The 25,664-nt window shown below is 41.9% G+C and overlaps 1 protein-coding gene across 1 annotated transcript in view; it reads left to right on the forward strand.

Moving 5' to 3' along the window:
- The window catches only part of TTC1 (tetratricopeptide repeat domain 1), a 49,722-nt gene extending 24,269 nt beyond the window's left edge, over nucleotides 1-25,453 (forward strand). The window contains exons 3-8 of the mRNA XM_039245357.1: nucleotides 6,385-6,445; nucleotides 7,819-7,931; nucleotides 12,265-12,301; nucleotides 14,948-15,096; nucleotides 17,650-17,704; nucleotides 24,832-25,453. Coding sequence (XP_039101288.1) covers nucleotides 6,385-6,445; nucleotides 7,819-7,931; nucleotides 12,265-12,301; nucleotides 14,948-15,096; nucleotides 17,650-17,704; nucleotides 24,832-24,965 — 549 coding nt within the window. The 3' untranslated portion in view covers nucleotides 24,966-25,453. The remainder of the gene's footprint in view (nucleotides 1-6,384; nucleotides 6,446-7,818; nucleotides 7,932-12,264; nucleotides 12,302-14,947; nucleotides 15,097-17,649; nucleotides 17,705-24,831) is intronic.
- The last annotated feature ends 211 nt before the right edge of the window (nucleotides 25,454-25,664 follow it).

A 25,664-nucleotide genomic window follows, 5' to 3' on the forward strand; every position in this document is an offset into this window, starting at 1 on the left:
TCCATCAGCAGATGAATGGATCAAGAAGATGTGGTTTATCTATACCATGGAATACTACATGGCAATGAGAAACAATGAAATCTGTCCATTTTTAATTTTTTAAGGAACTTCCATACAGTTTTTCATAGTGATTGTACCAATTTACATTCCCACCAGCAGCACACAAGGGTTCTCTTTTCTCCACATCCTCAACATTTGTTTTTTTCTTAAATAGTTTATTGTCAAGTTGGTTTCCATATAACACCCAGTGCTCATCCCCACAAGTGCCCTCCTCCATGCCCATCACCCCATTCCACTCCCCCCTCACCCGCATCAGTCCTCAGTTTGTTCTCAGCATTCAAGAGTCTCTCATGGTTTGCCTTCCTTCCTCTCCCCAACTGTTTTTCCCCTTCTTCTCCCCCATGGTCCTCCATTAAGTTCCTCCTAATCCACCTATACATGCAAACATATGGTATCTGTCCTTCTCTGCCTGACTTATTTCGCCCAGCATAACAGCCTCAAATTCCATCCATGTTGCTACAAGGGGCCAGATTTCATTCTTTCTCGTTGCCATGTAGTATTCCATTGTGTAGATAAACCACATCTTCTTGATCCATTCATCTGTTGATGGACACTTAGGCTCTTTCCATGTTTTGGCTATTGTTGAGAGTGCTGCTATGAACTTTGGGGTACATGTGCCCCTATGCATCAGCACTCCTGTATCCCTTGGGCAAATTCCTAGCAGTGCTATTGCTGGGTCCTAGGGGAGTTCTATTGTTAATTTTTTGAGGAGCTTCCACACTGTTTTCCAGAGGGGCTGCACCAGTTGACATTCCCACCAACAATGTAGGAGGGTGCCCGTTTCTCCACATCCTCGCCAGCATCTAGAGTTCTCTGATTTGCTCATTTTAGCCACCCTGACTGGCGTGAGGTGGTTTCTCAGTGTGGTTTTGATTTGTATTTCCCTGATGAGAGATGCTGAGCATCGTTTCATGTGTCTGTTGGCCATCTGGATGTCCTCTTTGGAGAAGTGTCTGTTCATGTCTTCTGCCCATTTCTTCACTGGATTATTTGTTTTTCGAGTGTGGAGTTTGGTGAGTTCCTTATAAATTTTGGATACTTGCCCTTTATCTGATAGGTCTTTTGCAACTCTTTTCCCATTCCATCGGTTGCCTATTAGCTTTATGGAGTGTTTCCTTTGCCATGCAGAAGCTTTTTTCTTGATTAGGTCCCAATAGTTCATTTTTGCTCTTGATTCTCTTGCCTTTGGGAATGTGTCAAGTAAGAAATTGCTGCGGTTCTCTCTCTCTCTCCTAGAAATAAATAAAACATTTAAAAAAAGGGGGGATGGGCACCTGGGTGGCTTAGTCGGTTAAGCGTCCGACTTTCGCTTAGGTCATGATCTTGCGGTTCGTGGGTTCGAGCCCCGCGTCGGGCTCTGTGCTGTCAGCTCAGAGCCTGGAGCCTGTTTCAGTCTGTGACTCCCTCTCTCTCTGACCCTCCCCTGCTCACGCTGTTTCTCTCTCTCTCTCTCTCCTAGAAATAAATAAAACATTTAAAAAAAAAAAAAAAGAAAGAAATTGCTGCGGTTGAGGACAAGGAGGTTGTTTCCTGCTTTCTCCTCTAGGGTTTTGATGGTTTCCTGTCTCACATTCAGGTCCTTTATCCATTTTGAGTTTATTTTTGTGTATGGTGTGAGAAAGTGATCTAAGTTTCATTCTTCTGCATGTTGCTGTCCTGTTCTCCCAGCACCATCTGTTAAAGAGGCTGTCTTTTTTCCATTGGATACTCTTTCCTGCTTTGTCAAAATTAGTTGGCCGTACATTTGTGGATCCAGTTCTGAGTTCTCTATTCTATTCCATTGGTCTAGGTGTCTGTTTTTGTGCCAATACCATACTGTCTTGATGATGACAGCTTTGTAGTAGAGGCTAAGGTCTGGGATGGTGATGCCTCCCGTTTTGGTTTTCTTCTTCAATATTACTTTGGCTATTTGGGGTCTTTTGTGGTTCCATACAAATTTTAGGACAGTTCTAGTTTTGAGAAGAATGCTGGTGCAATTTTGATTGGGATTGCATTGAATGTGTAGATTGCTTTGGGTAGTAATGACAATTTAACAATATTTATTCTTCTGATCCATGAGCATGGAATGTTTTTCCATTTCTTTGTGTCTTCTTCAATTTCCTTCATAAGTTTTCTGTAGTTTTGTTTTTTGTTTTTTAATAATAGCCATTCTAGCAAGTGTGAGGTGGTAGTTTCACTGTGGTTTTTATTTGCATTTCCATGATGATTAATGATGTTGAATATCTTATGTATTTGTTGGCCGTCTGTATGTCTTGGGGAAAATGTCCGTTCACATCTTCTGCCCATTTTTTAATCTGATTGTTGTTTTTGCTATTAAATTGTATGAGTTCTTTATATAGTTTGGATATTAACCTTTTATTAGATATATGATTTGCAAACATTTTCTCCCATTCGATTCATTTTGTTGATGGTTTCCTTTGCTGAGCAGATTTTCAGTTTGATGTGGCCCCACTTGTTTGTTTTTGCTTTTGTTGCTTTCAATTTTGGTGTTACGTTCAGAAAATCATCAGCAAGACAAGGAGCTTACTGCCTTTGTGTTCTTCTAGAAGTTTTTATGATTTCAGGTGTTACATTAAAGTCTTAATCTATTTTGAGTTAATGTTTGTGTACAGTGTGAGATAGTGATCCAGTTTCATTCTGGCACAGTGTGGCTGTCCCGTTTCCCCAACTCCATCTATTGAAGAGACTGTCCTTTCCCCATTGTATATTCTTGGCTCTTTTGTCCTAAATTGACTGCATATGCATGTATTTATTTCTGGCCTCTCTGTTCCATTGATCTGTGTGTCAGTTTTTATGCGAATACCACACTATTTTTTAATTCCTATAACTTGGTAATATAGCTTAGAATCAGATCATGAGGCCTCCAGCTTTGTTCTTCTTTGTCAGGGTTGCTTTGGCTCTTCAGGGTTGAAATAACTTTTTTTTGAGTATAGTTGACACACTGTGTTACATTAGTTTCAGGTGTACAACATAGTGATCCAACAAGTTTATACATTATACTGTGTTCACCACAAGTGTAGCTACCATCTGTCTCCATCTATTGCTATTATAATATCATTGATTATATTCCTCATGCTGTGCCTTTTAATCCTGTGAGTTATTCATTCTATAACTGAAAACCTGTATTTCACTCTCCCCTTGACCTATTTTGCCCAACCCCCCATGCCCCTCCTCACTGGCAGCTGCCAGTTCTCTGTATTTATAGGTCTGATTTGTTTGTTTAGGTTCCACTTACGACTGAAATCATATGGCATTTGTCTTTCTCAGTCAGACCTACACCACTGATCATAACAGCTGCTAGGTCCATCCATATTGTCTTAAATGGCACTGTCTCATCCTTTTTATGGCTACATAATATTCCACTGTGTATCTGTAACACATCTTCCTTATCTATTCATTTCTTGATGGCCACTTAGGTTGCTTCCATAGCATGGCTGTTTTTGAAAACCTCCACACCTGCTGTACCAGTTTACATTCCCACCAACAGTGTACAAGGGTTCCTTCACATACACACCAACACTTGTTATTTCTTATCTTTTTGATTTTAGCCATTATAGCAGATGTAAGATGATGTCTCATTGTGGTTTTGATTTGCACTTCCCTGATGATTAGTAATGTTGAGCAACTTCTTGTCTGTCTGCTGGCCATCTGTAGGTCTTCTTGAAAAAACTTTTAGCTGAATTTGTTACGGAGTTTTCATTGTTTCCAGCATCCAACTCCCCTTCCTAGCTGGAAGAATTCTTCTGCGTTATAGTCTTGTTCAGTGGCCATACCCCGTGTTCCTCATTCCATTCTCTGACAGCCAAGGCATGTGAGCTATGCTTGGCTCATTGGATGCTTCCAAGCAAGACTTTGAATTTTGATTGGGGCAAAGAAAAGGAAATCATTAGAATTTATTTGCTCCTATTAGAGCCCTTCCACTAAAAGACAGTTAGGGGAGCCTAACCAAGGCCTGGGTGGCTCAGATGGTTAAGCGTCTGACTCTTGCTTTTGGCTTGGGTCATAGTCTCGTGGTTTATGGGTTCAGGCCTACATTGGGCTCTGTGCTGATGATGTGGATCCTGCTTGGGATTCTCCCTCTCTCTGCTTCCCCCCCCCCCCCCCCCCCCCCCCCCTCTCCAATAAACATAAATAAACAAAATAAATAAANCCCCCACTCACTCTCCAATAAACATAAATAAACAAAATAAATAAAACACAGTCAATGCTTTCTTGCTTCTTGACTTAACACAGCTGCCTTGAATCCTGCCCATTTCTAAGCCTGTATGTTAGGCCTCCCAGTGATTCTGTGAGTACCCAGTATCTTTGCAGTGAATCTTCCCTCTTTAAAATTTTTTACCTAATATACAGTGTTCTTGCTTGCATCCACAAATTGTGATACCATAGGGAACATTAGAATCCGAGCACCTCTCTCCTAGGTAGTACTAGGGAAATGTGACCACATTCTTATATTTTGATTCCCATCACCACCACGCATATTATTTTTTTACATTCCCTTAGAATAGCCCTGCTCCAGATATGTTATATCTCAGAATGAATTATTGTATCTGGTGCATAGTAGATACCATAAAAATGAGATTCATTTTCTACCCACCTTTTAGTTTCTGAACTGAGCTTCATCATCTTGGGTATCGTAATGCATTTGGGAAGCACCCTGGTCTGAACAGCATATTTACAAATCTGTAGAGACGTATTTTTACTTTGGTTCCTAATCTTTTTTTTTTTTTATGTTTATTTTATTCGAGAGAAAGAGCAAGAGAGACAGAGACAGAGTGTGAGTGAGAGAGGGACAGAAAGAGGGGGAGACATGGAATCTGAAGCAGGCTTCAGGCTCTGAGCTGTTAGCACAGAGCGTGACATGGGGTTCAAACTCATGAACCACAGAATCATGACCTGAGCCGAAGTCGATGCTTAACTGACTGAGCCACCCAGGTGCCCCCCCTAATCTTTTTTTATATATACATTTTTAAGCTGTTTGTTTATTTATTTATGGGGGGAGGCAGAGAGGGGGGATATGAGTATCCCAAGCAGGCTCCCCGCTATCAGCACAGAGCCACAGAGCCCAACACGGGGCTCGATCTCATGAACTGTGAGATCATGAATGAGCTGAAATACAGAGCTAGACACTTTACTGACTGAGCCACCCAGGCAGCCCTCTTTGGTTCCTAATCTTAAGAGTCCCAGTTGTTTAGGCTCCAGGCTTTTCCTGTGCATGAAATACCCTGCTAACTCTATTTCCTCCATTTGAAGTTTTTTAGTCAGAAGCTCTGATCATGATCCCAGGGTCATTGGTTCAAGCTCTGCATCAGGCTTTGTGCTGAGCAGAGAGCCTGCTTAAGATTCTCTCCCTCTCCCCTCCCCTCCCCTCCCACCCCCTCCCTCACTTGCATGTGTCCATCTCCCTCTCCCTCCCCCCACTCCCCCCAAGCTCTTTCAGAAGGTGGCAGCCAGGCACTTCTGCCAGTTCTGCGTGTGCCAACCATATTGCTAAGATGTTCAGGGCTGAAAGCAAAGCACACGGGGACTCAGCGTGTGCCATCTTTGCAGCATAACATTCACTCTGCCTTTGAGTATGATGGGTGCTTGGCCATCTGTGAATTTCTGAGTTGTTAGAAGCAGCTCAGAAACGAAAGACTTAGATATGTTTCCTCAGACTTCCTTGTGTTAGCCTATTAACAGGATATTGCCCTGATCCTCCAGGTGGGCTTTGTTCCCTGTAACGCACTCTGCTAGCATTCCATGGGCCACCTTCATGACATAAACCACACTTGTAGTTCAGTGTATATTAAATTACTCACTTTACAGAAAATTAAAAGCTCATATTTATTGAGCCCTTACTTTCCAGGCACTGTATTTGGTGCTTTATGCACGTTATCATATTAATCCATAAAACTATAAAGCCTCGTTTTTTAGAGGAAGAAACTAAGGCTTAGAAGGATCTGGAACTTGTCCAAAATCATGCATTCAATTAAGTAGCAGCTTCAGAATTTAAATTTGCAGTGATGTGCATATCAGTGGGTATGTTGTTTAGTTTTATTTTGAATTAGAAGAAATTTGATCATACCTAAATTACTGTTCCACCCAAAAGATTTAAACACAGAGAACCCAGGTTTTGTGTTTTAAACATTAAGACTGCAATTGATGATTAGCCAGATGGTCATGTGTTTCTCTGCATCTGTTTGAGATTTAGATAAAACTGACCTACTTCTCAAAAGTCAGGTTGACAAAAACAAAATCAGTTACTGCCCCTTAAAAGCCTAATGAAAGCTAACCTTTTTACTCACTTACAGCAGTGTGAGAAATGATGTAATTGATCTCTTGCAGAAAAGAAGAGAAGAGAGCACTAGATTAAAGGAGGAGGGGAACGCGCAGTTTAAGAAAGGAGGTAAGGTGGGGCGTCTGGGTAGCGCAGTTGGTTAAGCGTCTGACTCTTGGTTTTCGCTGGTCATGATCTCACAGTTCATGAGATCGAGCCCTACGTTGGGCTCTGTGCTGACAGCACGGAGCTTCCTTCAGATTTTCTCAACCCCCTCCCTCTCTCTCCTTCTCAAAATAAATAATAAACATTTAAGAAAGAAAGGAGGTAAGGCACCTGTCTCAGCACTGATGTCCAGTCATTTGCTTCCTCATTCTGTTTTAGAGTGTGAAGAAACACCAGAGAACATTTGGGAACAACTATCAGACCTAAAGTACTAACAACACAGTGTTGCTTCCCAGCACCTTGGAACTTTGTTTTTCACCAGGTCCGGATCATTCTCACCTGATGATGATCAATTACCACACATCTCTTGGCACACGAATACCTTTTCTTTTCTGTAATCCACTGTGGATCTAGAAGTTAGGAGGGAAGACTTCAGCTGATGCATTAGAAAACTATCCTGTAAGGTTAAAAGGCTGCTGCCTTCATTGTTATAAAAACAGGGTCCCTGTTCCTCAGTTGTAACAATGCTGTAAAAACTGGCCCAGTGGGTCCAATGTGGCCTAGGGAAGTATTTTGCTTGTCCCTTGGTCTTTCACATGCCGTTTTCTTTGGCTGTCTTAAGTAGAGAGATGTTCTCCATGTCCTTCTGCATTTTTTACATTTGCTAAGGAATAACTTGGGTTCGTTCGGATATTTTAGGGGAACTATTTGATCTTACAGTAGCATTGTCACATATATAAAGTGTATATGCTTTAGAAAATTAGGAGTAGTAACATTTTTCTCTATTTTTAAAGTTAAATTTTTTTTCTTATTCCTGTTTAGTCATCATCACTTTTTTTTTCTAAGAGAACTAATGTTTCTGACTTTGAAAGCATATCTCTTTGTATTTTAGTGTCAAATATTTCAAACCTGACAAAGGAGTGAACAGGCAATTTAAATAAATTTATCACCATTTTCTCTTTAAAGTCTTTTGTCAACCACTGATTTTTACATTGCTGCTTTTAGCTCCATAAAATGTCCCCAAACATTTCAGAGAAGCAGTTTTGGCCAGGTGACTCCATAAAAGCACAATATCTTTAATGAAAATAGATACATAGAATTTTTTTATCTTAAGCCATTAATCCCAGAATTTAGTCTCTTTTTGTCTGTCCAGTTCTCTAATCGCCTTTCAGTATTCCTTCCTAAATGGGTAAGCCAAATGAAAATTAAACATACAGAATATTCTACTTGAGACTTTTGTTCTGTGAATGGAAAGCTATGCATTCTGAGACACTATGGAATACAGTAATACCAGGAATAAAATCATAATGAGCTCTCCTCTTTTACCTTATCTTCAGATTATATAGAAGCTGAGAGTTCTTATAGTCAAGCCCTTCAGATGTGCCCATCCTGCTTCCAGAAAGACAGGTCTGTTCTGTTTTCAAATAGAGCTGCTGCAAGGATGAAACAGGTATGTGTTTTTAACCTTTTTTTTCTTTTTAAAAGTTTTTATTTATTTATTTTGAGAGAGAGATCAGAGCATATGTGCACAGGGATGGGGCAGAGAGAATGAAAGAATGCCAAGCAGGCTCTGTGCTGTCAGTGTGGAGCCCTACCCAACATAGGGCTCGAACTCAAAACCATGAGATCATGACTTGAATTAGGATAAAGAGTCAGACAGTTAACCAACTGAGCCACCTAGGTGCCCTCAGAACACTTATTTTTAAGAAGCATATGAACTTGCAGTGTTTTCATAGGGTTGCTTCTGTTTTGAAACAGGCATAGTGTCTGCACCTCTTGATCTCAGGGTTGTGAGTTCAAGCCCCACCTTGAATGTAGAGATTGCTTAAAAATAAAATCTTTAAAAACAAACAACTAGCATTGGGGCTTAGAGTTGCCTCCATTGTCCTGCCCATGTATGTCCCTGATGTAAAGGGCACAGGGAAGATAGAAAAGTATTTGGGAACACCTGGGTGGCTCAGTCAGTTGAGCATCTGACTCTTGATTTCAGCTCAGTTCATGATCTTACGGTCATGGGATCGAGCCCTGTGTCTGGCTCCATCCTTAGCATGGAGCCTGCTTGGGATTCTCTTCTCCCCCTCTCTTTCTGCCTCTCCCCTGCTCACAGGTGTTCATTTCCCCTCTCTCTCTCTCTCAAACATTATTAAAAAAAAAAAGGAAAATACTTGAGTCAGATTACTCTTAACATTCCTTGTTGGAGAGGTTGATTGGCCGCTTCCATGGGGAGAAGGCTGACAAAGTCTCCACCAATCTAGGGCAGGTTAATCAAGTAGTCTGTGTCGTAGAATAGCTGCAGCCAGTTATTTTAGGCCTCTGGAATTCTAGATAAGGACTCAAAGGGACAGGGAAACACTGGTTAAAACTCTAGACTTCAAAATGCTTATTCCTAGGATTCTGATTTTCTGTCGAAAGTATGGACAGAAAGTATGGCAGAAATGTCCAACAGTTAAGACAAGAGAGGCCCTTATGTGTTAAGTAAGTGTCAGGGAAAGTTTAGATGCATTCTGTATGTCCAGAGGTTTAAGAATCTTGTACCACAGTGACTACAGAGAAGGGTACGGTTGTATTTTGTTGTGTTACACCGATATTATAAGTTAGATTTCTTGTTGATTTTTCTACTATTCCTGTTTAGTCAACATAGTCCACTTTAGTGGATTGAAATGATGTGAGAGTTTTGAAAAAACCAATACCGCTTATTTAAAACTCTGGCTATTTATATCTAAAGCTCAAGGAAAGGGTTATTTAGCATACCTTTAAGCAACCACAAAACATGGTCAAGGTTGGCTTAAGTGGTTTTTTGTTTGTTTAAATCAGAGATCTATGTCACTTTCTCTTGTTGCCTGAAATTCTCTGGTGCCTCTACCAAAGTCACTTTGGGTGGGTGGGTGGGTGTGTGTATTTAATGGGGGTAGGGTGGGGAGTACTTTAATAATTGGACAAGAAAAAAGGTGGTTTTTTGGTATGTTTAAACTTGTATGTTTTATTAGTGGATTCAGTTTCCAAAATGAAGTGTTTTTAGAGTGATTGATGTGGCATGAGAAAAGAAAGAATTCTAAAGTACACAGATGTTTTGTGTTTAAAGAAATAAAATCATTGTTTTAAGTTTACTTACAACAATATTCATTAATATATTTCTACCATTGATCTGAATTCACACCTAATAGTTTTTACACTTAGCTGGAAAAATCTTTTGCTTTTGCTTCTCAGAGACGTCTTGCCACATTCTCAGACTGGAAATTGTCATTGAGAAATGAGAGCAGGGATATCTTGAATTTCAGAGAAAAGGCATCATACCCATTTGGCTCCCGAGATTTGGAATTCTTTGCTTCTACAGGTGCCAAGTTATTAATATTGCCCAGGTTGAACTAGCATAATCGACCAGGTTCTTGGAATTAGGAAAATGTATCGTCATGCTGGTCTTTTGTCTGTCACATTTGAGAAGAACTCAAAAGAGAGTTGTTCTGACTGTTCTCCTATACAAAGGATAGGTTTGTTAGCACTGTTGTTTATTCTTTGAGGTTGTACTCTTAATATTTTAAGAAGATTCTAAAATTAGAGACATGAAAACTTCCAAGATTAATGCACTAAAGTGAAATAAGGAGCATATTCTGAGTTTTTCAAGAAGTGATGGGTTAACTGCTTTAAGAAGAATTTCTGAAAGGCGCAGTTACGGCCTCAACATCACTGACTGAGCAACTCTCACCAGGCTTTACATTTCACACCTGGGGAGTAAAGGCAAACTGAAGTTAGAGCAGAGTTTCAGCTCTAGGCCTGGCTACACGAGCACACAAAGCACTACAAGTGTAGGCCCTAAGTTTTTAAAACTGTATACATTGTGTGTGTGTGTGTATATGTACGACTTCTATAAGTTATGAAATATGGCAAATAGGTTCTGATTTTTTAATTGCAAGGCACTTTTTAAAAAAATTTTTTTAGTTTATTTTTGAGAGAGAGAAACAGATTGCCAGTGGGGGAGGGGCAACGAGAGAGGGAACCACAAAATCTGAAACAGGCTCCAGGCTCTGAGCTGTCAGTACAGAGCCCGACACAGGGCTCAAACCCACAAACTGCAAGATCGTGACCTGAGCTGAAGTCATGCTTAACTGACTAAGCCACCCAGAAGCCCCTAATACACGGCACTTTGGACTACCACTCTTAGCAGCAGCCAACACCTGGGTCCCCTGAGATGTTAGTACACTATGAGCCTCAAACAAAGGCTTCCACAGTAAAATGCCATAATTTCTTGATCTGCAGGGGTTAGTTAAGATGCATTGCAACTTAGAGATTTCTTAGGGACACAAAGAAAACCACCACCACAACTATACACATAAATTGTAAAGATTTACTCCTATTTCAGAAACTTTAAAATATGAAATTGTGAGCGGTGCCTGGGTGATTCAGTTGGTTAAGAGCCGGATTTCACCTCAGGTCATGATCTCACAGTTCGTGAATTCGAGCCCTGCGTCAGGCTCTGTGCTGACAGCTCAGAGCCTGGAGCCTGCTTCAGATTCTGTGTCTCCCTCTCTCTCTGTCCTTCCCCTGCTTGCATTCTGTCTCTCTGTCTCACAAAAATAAATAAACACTTCTTAAAAAATTTTTTTAAATATATGAAATTGTGTGTTTTAGGTTTATAGAAATATGGTGAATTAGGAAAATACTGACTTACACAAAAGTATACAGATATCTTTACTGCAGGACTTCATAGAGCCTTTAATATTTAAATTGTTACAATGAACATCAGAAGAGATATGGTATAGTTAGTGTCTCCCAGATGACTCTGGAACCTTTTTTGTTGTGGATAAAGTGCAAATAACAAAACTGACCATTTTAACCATTTTAAAGTGTACAATTCAGTATGATTCAGTATGTTCACAATATTATATAACCATCACCGCTGTCTGGTTCCAGAACTTTTTTGTGACCCCCAAAAGGAAATCCTGTACCCACTAGTCACTGCCCCCTTCTGAAACTGTTTTTGATTGAAATCTGAAACTCAATTTGATAGACATTGTTCTAAAATATTATGTAAACTATTTAGTGTTTTCTACAGTAGTCATTATAGGAAGTGTTGAACTTTTTTTTTAATTAAAGTTTCTGTAATAGTGTAGAAAACTTCTGGTTTGGAGAAAATAGACATTGCTTGAAACGTTAAGTAGGTTGGTGTCAGAGCTGGAATGCCAGTCTAGTTCTTCTGACATCCAGTGTTCTTTCCACTATGCCATGCTTCAAGATTCAGCAAGTTTAATTAGTTAGGTATCTTATTTCATGAATTGTTTTGTATTTTTACTTCATCAATGAATAAATTAAGGTTTATAACCGAGACTAATGATAAGCCACAGTGTGTCTATAATGTATACTGTCTGTATACTTTTGTGTACTTTCTGGAAGATACCACTTTGGGTGTGAGAATACCACAGCTAGCCAAAGAGGAGGGTTATTAATAGTTACTCATATATCAGTTATTTGCCTTGCTTATTGATCACAACTTTTTCTCAATATCAGCATTCTAATGTGAAGTGCCTTGCAAATATAATAGGTCAATTTCAATAATCTTTAAGATGTTAGGAAGAAACTATGAATCATTTGTTGTTAGGCTTTCACATCAGAACTGTCACCATTAATTTGAATTTTAGCTTGAAAATTCCATGCATTTTTTCACATGATGTATTTGAAAAGTATTGTACATCTCTAAAAGCAGTTATTAATGATCAGTTTATGGTTTTGAGTCTTTGAACTATTAAGATAGAACTAGGGTGATATATAAATGTTTTATTTTCTTTTAGGATAAGAAAGAGATGGCCATCAGTGACTGCAACAAAGGTACAACTTTTTAGTCTTGTTGTATGTTAACATACGAGAGCATTACCTCTCACCTGAACAAATAGTCAGATGTGTGTAGTTGACCCTTGAACAACACAGGTTTGGACTGCATGAGTCTTCTTATATGTGCAGTTTTTTCAATAAATACAGTGAAGTGCTCTAAGTGTATTTTCTCTTATGATTTTCCCAATATTTTCTTCTGTCTAGCTTTCCATTACTATGAGAATACAGTATATAGCATGTATACATAGTACATGTTTGTTAATCAACTGTTTATGATACTGGTAAGCCTTCTGGTAAACAATAGGCTATTAGTAGTTAAGTTTTTGGGGAGTCAAAAGGTATATGGAGATTTTTGGCTGCACAGGAATTGGGGGTCAGGACCCCTAACCCCCATGTTGTTCAAGGGTCAGCTGTACTTGAACATGTGTATACCTTTACTCTGGGACCTTTAAAGAAGAAGCTTTATAGTTCAGCCTTCTTAGAGATACTATATAGAGTCATCTTAGTATAACATGCTTTTGAATACACAATTCTGTCAGGTTATCTTGTATTAATATATGTGAAGAAAAATTCAAAGCTACCTTGGCAACAGAAGATCATGGAATGGAATTCACTTCTGTGGTGTCTTACTTTCCTCAGAGATTGAAATTGAAGATCGTAACTGCTGCTGGGGCATCTGGATCTGTGCATTTGTGGAGAGGGAGGCAACTTCAGTGAGGGGCAGTTTCTGTTGTGGAACTGGTGCTCCCTTCACTTGCAGTAATTCTTCCAAACCCACTTGCCATCGTTTTAATTACCTTTTCAGGGTCCACACAATGAACCGAGACTTTACTGTCTGATACCTGAGTTCCATTATGGTCTTTTCATCCCACCAACTTATAGACACACTCCCAGCCATAGAATCACTATTGGATTGTTGGTTGGTTGGTTGGTTGGTGTTGGCTTTGGTTTTTTGGTTTTTTAGTTTTTTAGTTTTTGGTTTTGTTTTTTTGGAAGGGGGAGGGTTGGTTTTTGGTTTTTGTTGTAGTTGTGGTTGTTTTGTTTGTTTGTTTCCAAAAATTTCCTGATAGTCCACACACTTGGTTTGGAGAATACACATGATCACTTTTCCTTACATCCCACTACTCTCATGAGTTTCTAGGTAATAACTAATTTGGGAAATTTTTTTGGTTTTCCATATTTGGATAATATTTTCTCTTAGAGAATTGAAGAGTTAGAAAGAGACTTGTATGTTAGCTAGCCCCTTCATGCTCAGCATGAATTCCTCTTATTTTTCTTCACATTAATCAATCACCTTCTCTACTGGTTTTCTTTTCTTTATACTTGGTATTTCTTGATATCTGAATGAAACTGTTACTACCTTTGAATCTAGCAAAGTACTTTCGATCTGTTACTGTGTTGGGATGGAACTAATTCTGAATATGCTGTTTTGTTTGGAGGAAGGTGTTTAACCTTAATTTGTGTGAGACACGTGGATTAGAAGAGTTTAAATTAGGAACAATTTACTGATGATCAGATCTCCTTTTTCTGTAACCACTCCACCTTTCAAATGGCTGGCTTCCCCCAGATAATCCCTTTTCATAGTCTTTGAGCACTCTCTGAAGTTACCTTATTTTCCTCCTTCACTTGTCTACTAGACTAGCTTAAAGCTTCATGAGAAAAAGGATCTTGTCTGTCTTGTTTACCACCATACTCTAGAGATAATACTACATGAAGTACATATATTAGGTACTAAAGAAATAGTTACTGAAAGTATGAATGAGTAAAAGTTGAGTATATTACTTGAAGAGAAAAAAGTTCTAGAACTATGACATTGCTTTCTAACAGAAAAGAAACAAAATAGGAGAAATGTAGTATATAGTTGATCCAGAATATGGGCAGAGGACTTTTCGAAGGGTAGTTGTTGCTGGATAAAGGAAAGGATATTATGCACCATTGACCTAAATGTGTTGAAACAGAAGTGTGAAGGAACAATGAGGGTTTAGCTAAACATGTAGCCTCAGTAGTCAAGGTGTAACCTCAGTCATTGAGGCCTAGAAAAAAGAGAATCCTAGCAGAATCTGCCACCAAACTTCCCTCAAGTCTTTCATTGGTACCTTCAGATTCTCGCTCACTTTTGCACCGTTCACATGGGCTCTGTGTTCTGGCCTGTTCTGAACTCGATGAAGGACAACTATGTGAGAACAGGATTTTGGGTATAGACCAGGGTTTAGTAAACTATAATCAACAAGCCAAATCTAGGCTGCCTGCTTATGCACAGCCCACAAGCTAAGAGTGGGCTTAAGTGGTTGGAAATCAAAAGAGAAATCTTTTGTGATATATGAAAATTATGAAATGCAAATTTCAGTGTCCATAAACAAAGGTTTATGAAATCACAGCCATCTATGATACACTGTCTGTGGTTTCTTTTGTGCTACAGTCACAGAGTTGAGTAGTTGTGACAGAGGTGGTCTGTCCCACAAAGCCTGAGGTATTTACTGTCTTGCCCTTTACAGAAAAAGTTTGCCTGTGGCAGGTGTAGCCTTTGACAAATGACTCTTCCTTTTAGACCCTTGGAGGATGTTTAATGAAGAAACATGATACAGCTGAGGATGTGCAGGCCCTTTTTCTTCATGGTAACAATGATTTCTTCTCTTTTTACAGCAATTCAGTTAAACCCCAGCTATATCAGGGCAATATTGAGGAGAGCGGAGTTGTATGAGAAGACTGATAAATTAGATGAAGCCCTGGAGGACTATAAATCCATATTAGAAAAGGATCCATCAATACATCAAGCAAGAGAAGCTTGCATGGTAAACTTTAAGTTTATTTTTATTTATTTTGAGAGAGAGATAGCAAGTGGGAGAGGGTCAGAGAGAGAATCCTAAGCAGGCTCTCTACTGTCAGTGCAGAGTCTGAGGCAGGGCTCAAACTCACAAACCATGAGATCATGGGCTGAGCCAAAGTCAAGAGTTAGACGCTTAACTGACTGAGCCCACCTAGGCATCCCAGTAAACCTAATTTTTTTATGTTTTTTCTTCTGCTCCCTGTGTTGCTACTCATTGCATCTTAAATAATCCTACTACCTTCTATTTTTTTTATACATTTATGTTATTATATATATATTTTTTCACACTTTGTTCACTTTATTCAGCAGTCATAAATATAGCCTCAGAGGAGTCAAGGTGATCAAGAATAATGTATTAGCACCTGGAACAAAATATATGGGAGATCTAACTTTGAAGTGGTGGTCACAGGCCCTCTGTGACCATGTACCATTTAATCTCCATTCTCTAAGTGTTATCTGTATAAACGTTTAATCTGTAGGGGTAACAAGAACTCAGTTTCATTGTTGGACTAGGGAGATCTTGTCTACTTTGATTTTACAGTTTAATCCAAAATGAATCTTAATGTTATAATAAACCTCTGGTTTTCTGCTCATCTTTTTCAGTCACAAAGTTTCTAGTTGTTATTATATGGCCATCATATTTCTAATTAAATATATTCCAAATTAGCTTCCTTGTCTTTCTTAAAATGACTCTTATTCTTGTCCATGGCAATATAGATCCTTTTGCTTCTAATAAGTGTCATATTTTTAGGTCAGTTGTCAATTAGCTACATATTACTGGCTTTCTCCCCTTAAAAATAACTCCGGGTCTGTGCCTTTGCCTTTAGCATTGCTCTTGGTCTCTAATGTGCAGAGCAGCACATCCTCTAACAGATTTGCTGCAGAGTTGGATGTTTCTATGTTATCACCCTCCAGATAAGAGATGTTCAGATACATTTGAGAAACACTGACTTTATTAAACAAGCTGCTTCGTTGCCAAACTTTGCAGTGAGCCATTAGGATGGAGAGGTCTGTCATGAGCACCAACAGACAGCACAGTTTGCAGGCCTTCCAGAAAGTGGTGGATGAGGATTGTTACAGATGTATTTTATTTAAGCCAAACTTTGTTGTTTTTTAATTGAAGACAACATTTTAAAATGGAAAGGTTTTACCAGATATAAATCTAAGTCGGACCCCTCTTAAAACTTGGGAGGTGTGGACATACTGGACACTTCTTGAACTCCTGTGTCTTGGCATTCGGCCGGAACTCTCCAGTTCCTTGCCACTCTCTATTGCCTAACACTGATTCCTTTCCTAAGTTGCGTTTCCTGTCTTGCTGCTGAGAGCATTTGAGCCCCCCCCCCCCCCGCTGTGTGGGATTTCCCACCTATTTCATGAGATCATTCTTCAAGCAGACCTGAAAAATGTTGACTGATCTCCCTGCATTCATGTCCTGGGGGGTTGGGTTTTGTTCTGCTTTGTTTTTTCACACACTTGAGATGAATTCCTTCAGTAATAACTAATTTTTTTACTTATCTAGAAATGGAGCAATGAGAAAAAGACTGGGATCATTAAAATACATAAGCAAATTCGACACTAGTTTTAGTCCTTTATGTGACTTTTAACATCTCTGGTGGTAGGATTGACTTAATTTGGCATGGAGAAAGGGAATATATAGAGTTCTTAAAATCTTGGCTAAATTCCTGGTTCCCTTTATCCTTGTCAAATTAGGCTTAAACTTTCTGTAAAAGGAAGCCTTTTATGTTAGTTTTTATATTCACAAATAATTCATTTTATTTTGAATTATTATAACTGGGTTTTTACTAAAATCGCAGAGTACTTCGGGCCAATCACAGAGCTAAAAGCAGCCATCTGAGACTCTGATCTAGATCAGTGGTTTTCAGCTGGGATGATTTGGTTTCCAGGGACATGTGGCATTGTCTGGAGACACTTTGGTTGTCATGACCAGGATGGAACTCTTGGCATATAGTGGCCAGGGATGCTCTAAACATCTTACAATGCATAAGACAACCACTGCAACAAAGAATTACCTAGTCCAGGATGTCCTATTGCCAGGATTGAAAAACGCGGAGCTAGGTGATCATTTAGGAATATCCAGTATTGATCTGGCCCCTTCTTAGCAAATTAGATTATATTAAGAAAGGACCTCAAGTTAAAAAATATAAACGAGCCCCCCAAAAATTGTTTCTTAATATATAACCCATAATCCTGCCACCTAAATATGCCACTGTAAACATCTGGAATGTATTTTTTCAGAAGTTTTCTTACCTATATATTCACCAGATTTTTATTGAGGTCCTCCTTGGGCCACCGTGCCAGAAACTGGGGATATAGCAATGAACCAAACAAAATTTCTTTGTGTAGCTCACCCACAAATACTTGTTTTTTTCTGTATTAAACAGGGTCATATATATGTACATCACCTGTTCTGACTTTCACATTAAGTTTTTGTCTCTCAGATTCAAAATAAAGCCAGAAGATTTTTGACCAACCCTTGTTTCTCCTCTTTTCCCCTCAGAGATTACCTAAGCAGATCGAAGAACGTAATGAAAAGCTAAAGGCAGAGATGTTAGGTAAGTTTGCGCCCCTTACATTCCCATGGCCCTGGCAGCTGGGAGGCGGGGTGAGGGATGGCAGGATTTGGTACTTGCTGGAGGAGAACACAACGGTTAGAAATAGCTCTGGGGCCCTTCATCTGTTGTGTGAGCCAAACTGTGGCCCTAGTGAGTTCTGAGCTGTTTTGGACTCGAGGAGGTTTAGAGGGTTTAGAGAGGATGTCAGCTTTTCAAAAACCAAACTTTTATTTAGTTTTTCCTACAAAGTTTTTCTGCCTTCAAGAATGCAAATGTGATTCAACCTGGGATCCTACTGACCTATTTCAGATCATGAACTTCAGGAAAAGAGTTTCTTCATGGAGTAAATGACTGAAGTTTTTCATTTCATTAGAGTGCAGTTCTACCAGCCAGTACCATGTCAGAACTAAGGAAATTTTTGTTTTGAAAATGGCCTGAGAGTCCTTCAGTGTTTGAGAAGACATGAGAGGACGGGAATGAGGAGTAAATAGTGAGGAGAACAAAGGAGTGTGAGTGAAGCATAGGGCACATGGGTTCATGGTTTTGTTCTTTTACTTGCCCAAGCATTATGTAGTTGGGGCCATAGAAGCACTCCCAGGAACAGCCTCTTTGACTCAGGGGAGTCAAGGTTCCTGGACAGAGTACTGTCCTACACATTCTGCTCGTAACGTATCTCATATTTCCCTTCTCAAGATGTGCTTTGTGTTCTTCCTTATGAATATTTTCTAAATCTACCGTGTGAATTGAATTTAATATATTGCCATCAAATGGGCCTTAAAGGAAAAATCTTAAAATAAATTGGACTTGGCCATTTATGGCCACGTAGATGTCAGTATCCAGAGAATGAGGACATATTTTCCAAAGGATCAGTCTGATAGCAGAGCTGACTGAGAACAAGCCATTAAACCTAGACAATCCCTCTGGCTCCTGCTGAGAACTGTTTTAGAATTGGGGAGACTTCTGGAGCATTCTCCAGTTATTCCAAAAACTCATATTTGAGCAGAAAAAATATTTTGGAGGTACCGTTTCTTCAAAGAAGAGGGAAAAGAGAATGTTTCTTCTGTTCTAACAGTGACACTTTTTTTAGTTTTTAGACTAGTTTTTAGAAAAAAGCTGGTATCTGTACTTAGCTGAGCCGAATTCCGGCTGAAAGAGATGATGTTGGAGTGGCCACAGTGGACTTGGAGAAGACCCTTGTTGTTCTCCAGGTCTGTTTCTTTGAGGCACTATGAAACCATAAAGGAATGGATGTAGACGGAGTCTTTTACCAATTGTGAACTCCTGATGGAATCAAAACTCCCATTTCTCCTTGCCTGGCTGGCTCAGTCTCTCTAAATTCTCACGAGCCAAAATTTCTCTCTCTTTGGCATTGGGTTTTACTTACAGTGTCCCCTTCGTTTGAAATATTCAAGTTGAATTCATTCTCAGTTGCTTCTGTAAGGATTCTCCTCTCATCACATTTCAGCAGTTTAAGTTGCTTGGTAATAATGTCAGTTTGTTGTTACACATAAAAACTGTGAATGGCTAGACTCCCTTCACCTTACCCAGTAGAAGGATCATGAATAAGATCCCACTTCTGGGTGCTCCCCACTGTGGGAGAGCCTAGAAAGGAGAAAGCATTCTCAGGGTGGAATGACAGCCCCACAAGAGTGCCCCGGACTTCTTCCCTCCCTGTTATGGGTGGCATGGCTGTGCTTCCTCTGCTGGGGGTCCTCAGAGCCACTCATTGCAGAATAATCTTACGCCTGGACGTTCTGAGTGAGCTCTCTGCAGTGGGCCGCACGATTTTTTAGTGCTTGTTTCTCTGGGATGCTGGCTTCTGCTGATAACCTGGCAGTGAAAGATTTTAAAAACTGCTCAACACCACTTGTTACTGGCAGTTATGAAGTGAGGTCATTATTTAACAAAGTGAGCTTTTTTATTTAGGTTTGTTCGGTCATCTCTGACTTACTTTTTCTTTTCTCAGTAAGTTGACTTCCTTTTTGCTAGGAAAAAAGAGTCATGAAACTGCCTCCGTGAAGGGAAAAAATCCTAATTAGAGTAATGAAGGGTGAACATCCTTGCTTCTCCTTTTCTAGCCTGCTCTTTAGAAATACAGTACGTACACCGCTAGGATTGCCCCAGTGACCCTTCCCTCCCCAGGCACCTACGGCTGCTCCTGCCCAGCCGCTGCAGCACACGCCTGGACCTGGTCCCCATCTAGCCCAGCTCTTCCACTCATACCGCCACATCCTCACACCCTCTTGGAACACACTTCTGCTTTCCTGATTCCTGAAGTTTCTCAGGTGTTCACTCCTGGACGCTAGCGACCTAATGAGTGCGCATTTGTGAGCTGAATTAAGAACACCATCTTGTATGATGCCGTGATCAGGAGCTACATAAGGTTGCTTAGAAGTAACTTGTTCGTTGTCTTTGCAAAGATCTGACACGTTCTTTTGGCCCTTCCTGTGCATTCAGTGCTTCTCTGCTCTGCTAGTCCTAGACCCAGCTCCTTCACCCAAGTCACAAGAAAGTCTTGACATTGTCACTGTCTCTTAAAACTGCTGAAGCCATACATGTGGGTATGGAAATTCAGGGTCATTTTTTCATATTTCTTTTCACGCCACCCTGCCTGATGCTCATTAGAGACTCTGCATGCAGTGTTCTCTGGCCACATGAGTGTCTCTAGACTAATCCCTTGCTGTCATTATTTCCTCAGAGACTATCACTTTGTAGACTCTCACGGCCCTGCCTCTGCTTCATTCCCTGGCTGCTGCTCACCCAGCTCCCCCTCAAGACAGTCACTCTCAGAGCGCCTGGCTAGCTCAGTGGGGTAGGCGTCTGACTTCGGCTCAGGTCATGATCTCCTGGTTTATGAGTTCAAGCCCCACATCGGGCTGTCTGCTATCAGCACAGAGCCTGGTTCAGGTCGTCTGTCCCCCTCTCTTTCTGCCCCTCCCCCACTTGCATCCTCTCTCTCTCTTAAAATAAATCAATAAGTAAATTGTAAAGAAAAAAAAATCACTCCTGCTTCTTTGACAGTTCTTGGGAAGGCTTATCTCCAACCTCCGCTTTCACCCAAATCTAATTTAGGCATTTGATTTGGCTGTGAATTTTATCTTCCATATTCTGTGCTTGATTTGCCTTTTGCTCAAAGGAAAGCAAGAGGCAGCTGCATGGCTTAGTTTCCTGCCTCATAAGAGGAAATGCAGTGAGTCAGGATTCAGTTGTATCCCGTTGGGCCCAAACCCCAGCGATCTTAGAGAAGTGAAAACAAATGGCATACCTGGCTCTCCTCAGCGTAAATGGACTACCACACAGTTACTATCACCAAAGAGAAGTTACACGTAATGCATCCGTTGGGTTGTTGGGACTCAGTGTTGCTTGGAAGCTTAGAAACTAACACTTATCAGATCTGAATCTGGTGACAAGCATTGATCTCTAGTCATAAACATTCCTGTCTGAGCACAAGCAATTTAGGACTCCTCTCTTTGTCTGCAGTTAGTCTAATAGATGAGATTCTAACAGGTACATATTGACACGTTCCAGCTGAGTGATGGTGCCGGATATGCTCCAAGTGGAAGTAAGGAAACCTAACTGGGGACTGCCTAAATAGGGAAGGCGTAGAATTTGGCAGCCAGTGGAAAGGGTGGCAGATCGGCCGACGTGGCAGATGATCCTGTCTGAGGGACCAGGAAGCTGCATTCGTCTTAGAGCCTCCAGCCTGACTCCAAACAGCAGCAGGGAAACTTGTGAGCGTGAGCATATTTATGAGCATCATCTGTACTGAAGATGCTTCGCTTGCTGTTACCATGAACAGAAAATGAATTTTCTCAGAAACCAAAAAGTTGTTGGTTCTACCATAATGTTTTGCTCTGTTCCCTTACGTTCTCACTGGCCTCAGTCTGATTTCAGAGCTTCTTTTTTTCTTCTTCTTTTTTAAGATTTTATTTTTAAGTAATCTCTACACTCAGCGTGAGTCTCAAACTCACAACCCCGAGATCAAGAGTTGCACGCTCCACCAACCGAGCCAGCCGGGCACCCCTCAGAGCTGCTTTACCCAGCATTGTAGGCATTCAGATGTTTGTTCCATGAATAAATAAACGGCTTCTTTCCCATAATGTTGCACTAACTTTCTGTCAGAACCACCTCCTGGCTCCTTTTCATTCTTCCTTTGCCACAGCATTATTAACCCTTAAAGCTCAGTTCTCAAATCTTCAGTGGCCTTCCCCATGGCACAGGAACCATAGACTCTGGCCTGGCTCATAAGGACCTGGCAGGAAATGCCCTTCCTGCCTCTGAGCCCCCTGGACACACTGCTCGCCCTTGCCCACCCCTCCGTGTACATTTATCCAAACCATTTTTTCTTCCCTGCCTGCTCTGTCTCAAAGGCTGAAGTCCTATCTGTCCTCTGATGGTGATTCACATGCACACTCTTACACCAGAAGCTCGGACAGATCCCCCCAGCCCACCCCCAGAAAGGAATCCTCTGACTCTCCGGGCCCTCATCTTCAGCTTCCCTATGAACTGGCTTCTGTGTGTGTCTTGTCTTCCCCATCGTATCTCAGCTTATTCTGGCATAGGGGCTGTCTCCTGTCTCTGCTTCCCTGCCACACAACGAGATGCCACACGTGTGAACTTAGGACTGTTGGTCAGATTCAAGTCTGGGGACCTCACGTCTTCTCTAACATGCAGACTTTTTCATCGTGTCTTTATCAGGTGTCTCGGGCACTTTGTGGGATTGTCTCACTTAGCAAGCAGAACTTCCCACGTTCAGTTCGGTTTGGTTCTGGAAGTTACATAGTAAAACTGTTGTGGAGTGTTAGAAAGGCCGCGAACGGAAGGAAGAAGAATGATAGTTTGTGTGTAGGCGGTGTCCCCAGAGAGACAGAAGCAGGATCAGATTAGACGTACAAGAAACCTGCCAGGGAAACACCTGCCGCGGGGAGTGGGGCAGAGGGGCGGGAGCCGTCAGATGGCTGTGGAGGAGAGAGGGAAGCAGGGTAGGAAGCCTCACCCAGCATGTAGTACTCAGAAAGTTATAGCAGAGTCGTCAGGGAGCCACAGTCACCTGTCAGAGTGCTTGGTCTGCCCCTACCCAGGCTCGATTGGTCAGCACCTGGGACATGGAGGTGGCGGCACAGAGGGCGGCAGCAGCTGTATGTGTGAGGAAGCATGTTTTCATGAGTGCCATCCAGAGAATCAGTTAAGCTAAAAGTGCAAGGCTCACCGTGGCGGGTGGCTTCTTCAGCAGGGCAGGCAAAGTGAGAGCCTGCAGAAGGCCCCAAGTGTCCCTCTCCATCTGCAATTTAAAGTCCTGTCCCCTTGCCATCCACGGAACACAGTGGCGTGCCAGCGTCCTGTTCCTCTCAGTTCCTCAGAGCGCTGCAGTGCAGTCTCTCTCAGTTCCTCTCACCCCAGCACAGGCAGAGAGCTCCTCCCCAGGGCACCAGGCACACCTCAGTCCTGTGTCTGCCTTCCTGCTAGATTGAGAGCATCTCCGAAGTGTGTAGCTCCCTTTGCATCCCATGGTAGGCGCCTGTAGTTTGTGCTCTCGCGGGTTGCTGTGCAGTGAGATGGGCTCGCAGCAAGCCCTCCATCCAGGCGGTGCCCGGGGATCGGTCCCCAGTCCAGAGCAGCCCTCAAGCAGAGGAGACTGCTAGCTGGCCCACTGCTCTCAGGAAGAGTGACATGAACACCTTGAGATTCAGTCTCCCTACACTCCCTCTTCATATCGGAAGAGCCAAGGATTGTGCCAGCAGTGACCTTTTATTCGGCTTCTTTAAATGTGTGTTTCCCCGCTGCCCTCCTTCCTCAACCCAGGACAGACTGCCAAGGTCCTGGGTGACTCATACTTACCTGAGGACGCCCCCTCCTTTCTTTGCTTGTTGTGGCCCCTACCTGTGCATCCATCAACTAGAGGCTGTGCTCTAGGTGGCACCCAGGTGCAGGGACAGCTCTGGCACCTCTCCTCACACAGGCGCACTCAGCACGAGCACATGTGTTCCAAGTTTAGGTATGGGAAGCCTGCCCAGAGACTGGTCAGCCTGGGTCTGGAGTTTCTGGGGGCTAAGTCTTAGACCAAAACTTCTTTCAACGAGTTACTAGAAAAGGCCTTGACATGTGAAGGCCGTGTGTCTAAGTTCTCTGCTTGGGCTTTGCTTCAAGGTGGGAGGCCTCAGAGAGAGAAAGCTGATAACAAGCAGGGACGTGGGAGGGAACCCGTAGCTCTGACGGTTAGAGGCTTCTTCATCTTTATGCCCACTCTCCTCTCCATTGGAAGCGGACCTGCAAGAAGAATTACAACAGTTTAGAAAGAATTGAAACTGTTTATTCACCTGTTCCAGCCAAGATTTTCCAAAATTCTCCTAGTGTCAAATATTCCATCCCATTGCCCCATAAATCCCTATACATCTCTCTCCAGCTGTTGATGTACAAACTCTGTGGCACTCTTGTATGTAGAATCTACATAAAAATTCTTGGTTTATACCATGTGTCTCAATTTTGGCTTTTGAACATGGTTAGTGAGTAAAGCCCAAATCCTGGGGAGAAGAGACTGGACTTTTGAGGTGGGTAGTGCCCTCAAAGGAATAAAAGCCCCCGTTTCCCGAGAAGTGACAAGTTCTGTTCAGAAGCTAAGGCTCTCCCTAGGAAAGCAGGAGGATCTTGAGTCTGAACCCAGGCTCAGTAGAAGTCTACCGAGTGGGATTAGATGCAGCAGGTGGCTGCTCCTTTTTCACAAGGAACAGACTTGGAGGGTCTGCCGCCCTCAGCACCAGGCCCTGGGGCTTGGCAGGATGCTTTCAGCCCCCCCGGGAGCAGCAGTCACTTTGGCCATCACTCATCCAAGGGCCTGTGTCCTTTGTTGGTCCTGGACAGTTTGGACAGGAAGCTTTGCTTTCCCAGAGGGAGCTGGCGGGCTCCCTCAGGATCATCTACAACACACAGGCTTGGGGGTGGGTGGCCCTGAAGTGTGACCACACTGCTGAGGGGGCTGAAGTTTTCATAATTTTAAAAGTAGGAGTTTCTTTAACTAAAGAGAGATATTCTTTATACTTTGTAATCAGTTAGGAAGGCAGGATCGGTCGAGGTCTTCCTGCGTCTGTTTATTCCCCATATTTATTTGAATTTTCACTTTTACATTGCAGGTAAACTAAAAGATCTTGGGAACTTGGTTCTTCGACCTTTTGGACTGTCCACCGAAAATTTCCAGATCAAACAGGATTCCTCTACCGGTTCCTACTCCATCAATTTTGTTCAAAATCCAAATAATAACAGATAACAAAGTTAACAGTAGCTTTTAAAGCTGGCTTGGAGATTGTGTGCTGCTCGCTCTTAGCAAGGGGGAAGGCCCTGCCAATATCTAACTTTTAAAAGCATCTTATCTCAAAGACAGGCTATCTGCTAGGGCCCAGTGCTCCCTTCTGCCTCTTGTTTTATGATCCGGGTGAAATGCACTTCTGATGTAATAAGCCTAATTTGATTTCCATTTCAAGATGGTGTCTATGCAGCTGTTACCTTTGATTCTGGCTGACCTTTGCTTTGTCCGGGCAGAAGCCTGCTCGTGAAAGCTCACCTCCCTGAGCTATACACACAAGTCCAGCCAGAGTCTCCTGGCCTGAGCCACGTTCGGAGACTACCCAGACGTGATTCATGAGGTTCCTGCCTGCTGTCCCCTCTCCCTGATTACTCACACTGCCCAGGCCACCGGGCATGGGCTCCGGCATCCCCTGGTTTCCTCTGTGGTAATAAACGCTTTCTGTGACGGTCTGAGCTGGCTTGTGAATTTTGTCCCCATAATGACAGCTAAAGCGAAAGGCTTCTCTGGCTTTGGGAGCAGCATTGCTGAGTGTTACCAGAGGCCACAGATCTGCCCAGAGCCTTATTAGTTGCCACCTTAAGATGATCATGAAGAACTGACCGTTCTGCCACATACTAGAATGCAGAATCCACCTCACACAGTGTCTTGGGCCCCTTCAGG

Source organism: Hyaena hyaena, unplaced genomic scaffold, assembly GCF_003009895.1.
Source record: "Hyaena hyaena isolate Hyena2069 unplaced genomic scaffold, ASM300989v1 scaffold_253, whole genome shotgun sequence".
NCBI classification, from domain to species: Eukaryota; Metazoa; Chordata; class Mammalia; order Carnivora; family Hyaenidae; genus Hyaena; species Hyaena hyaena.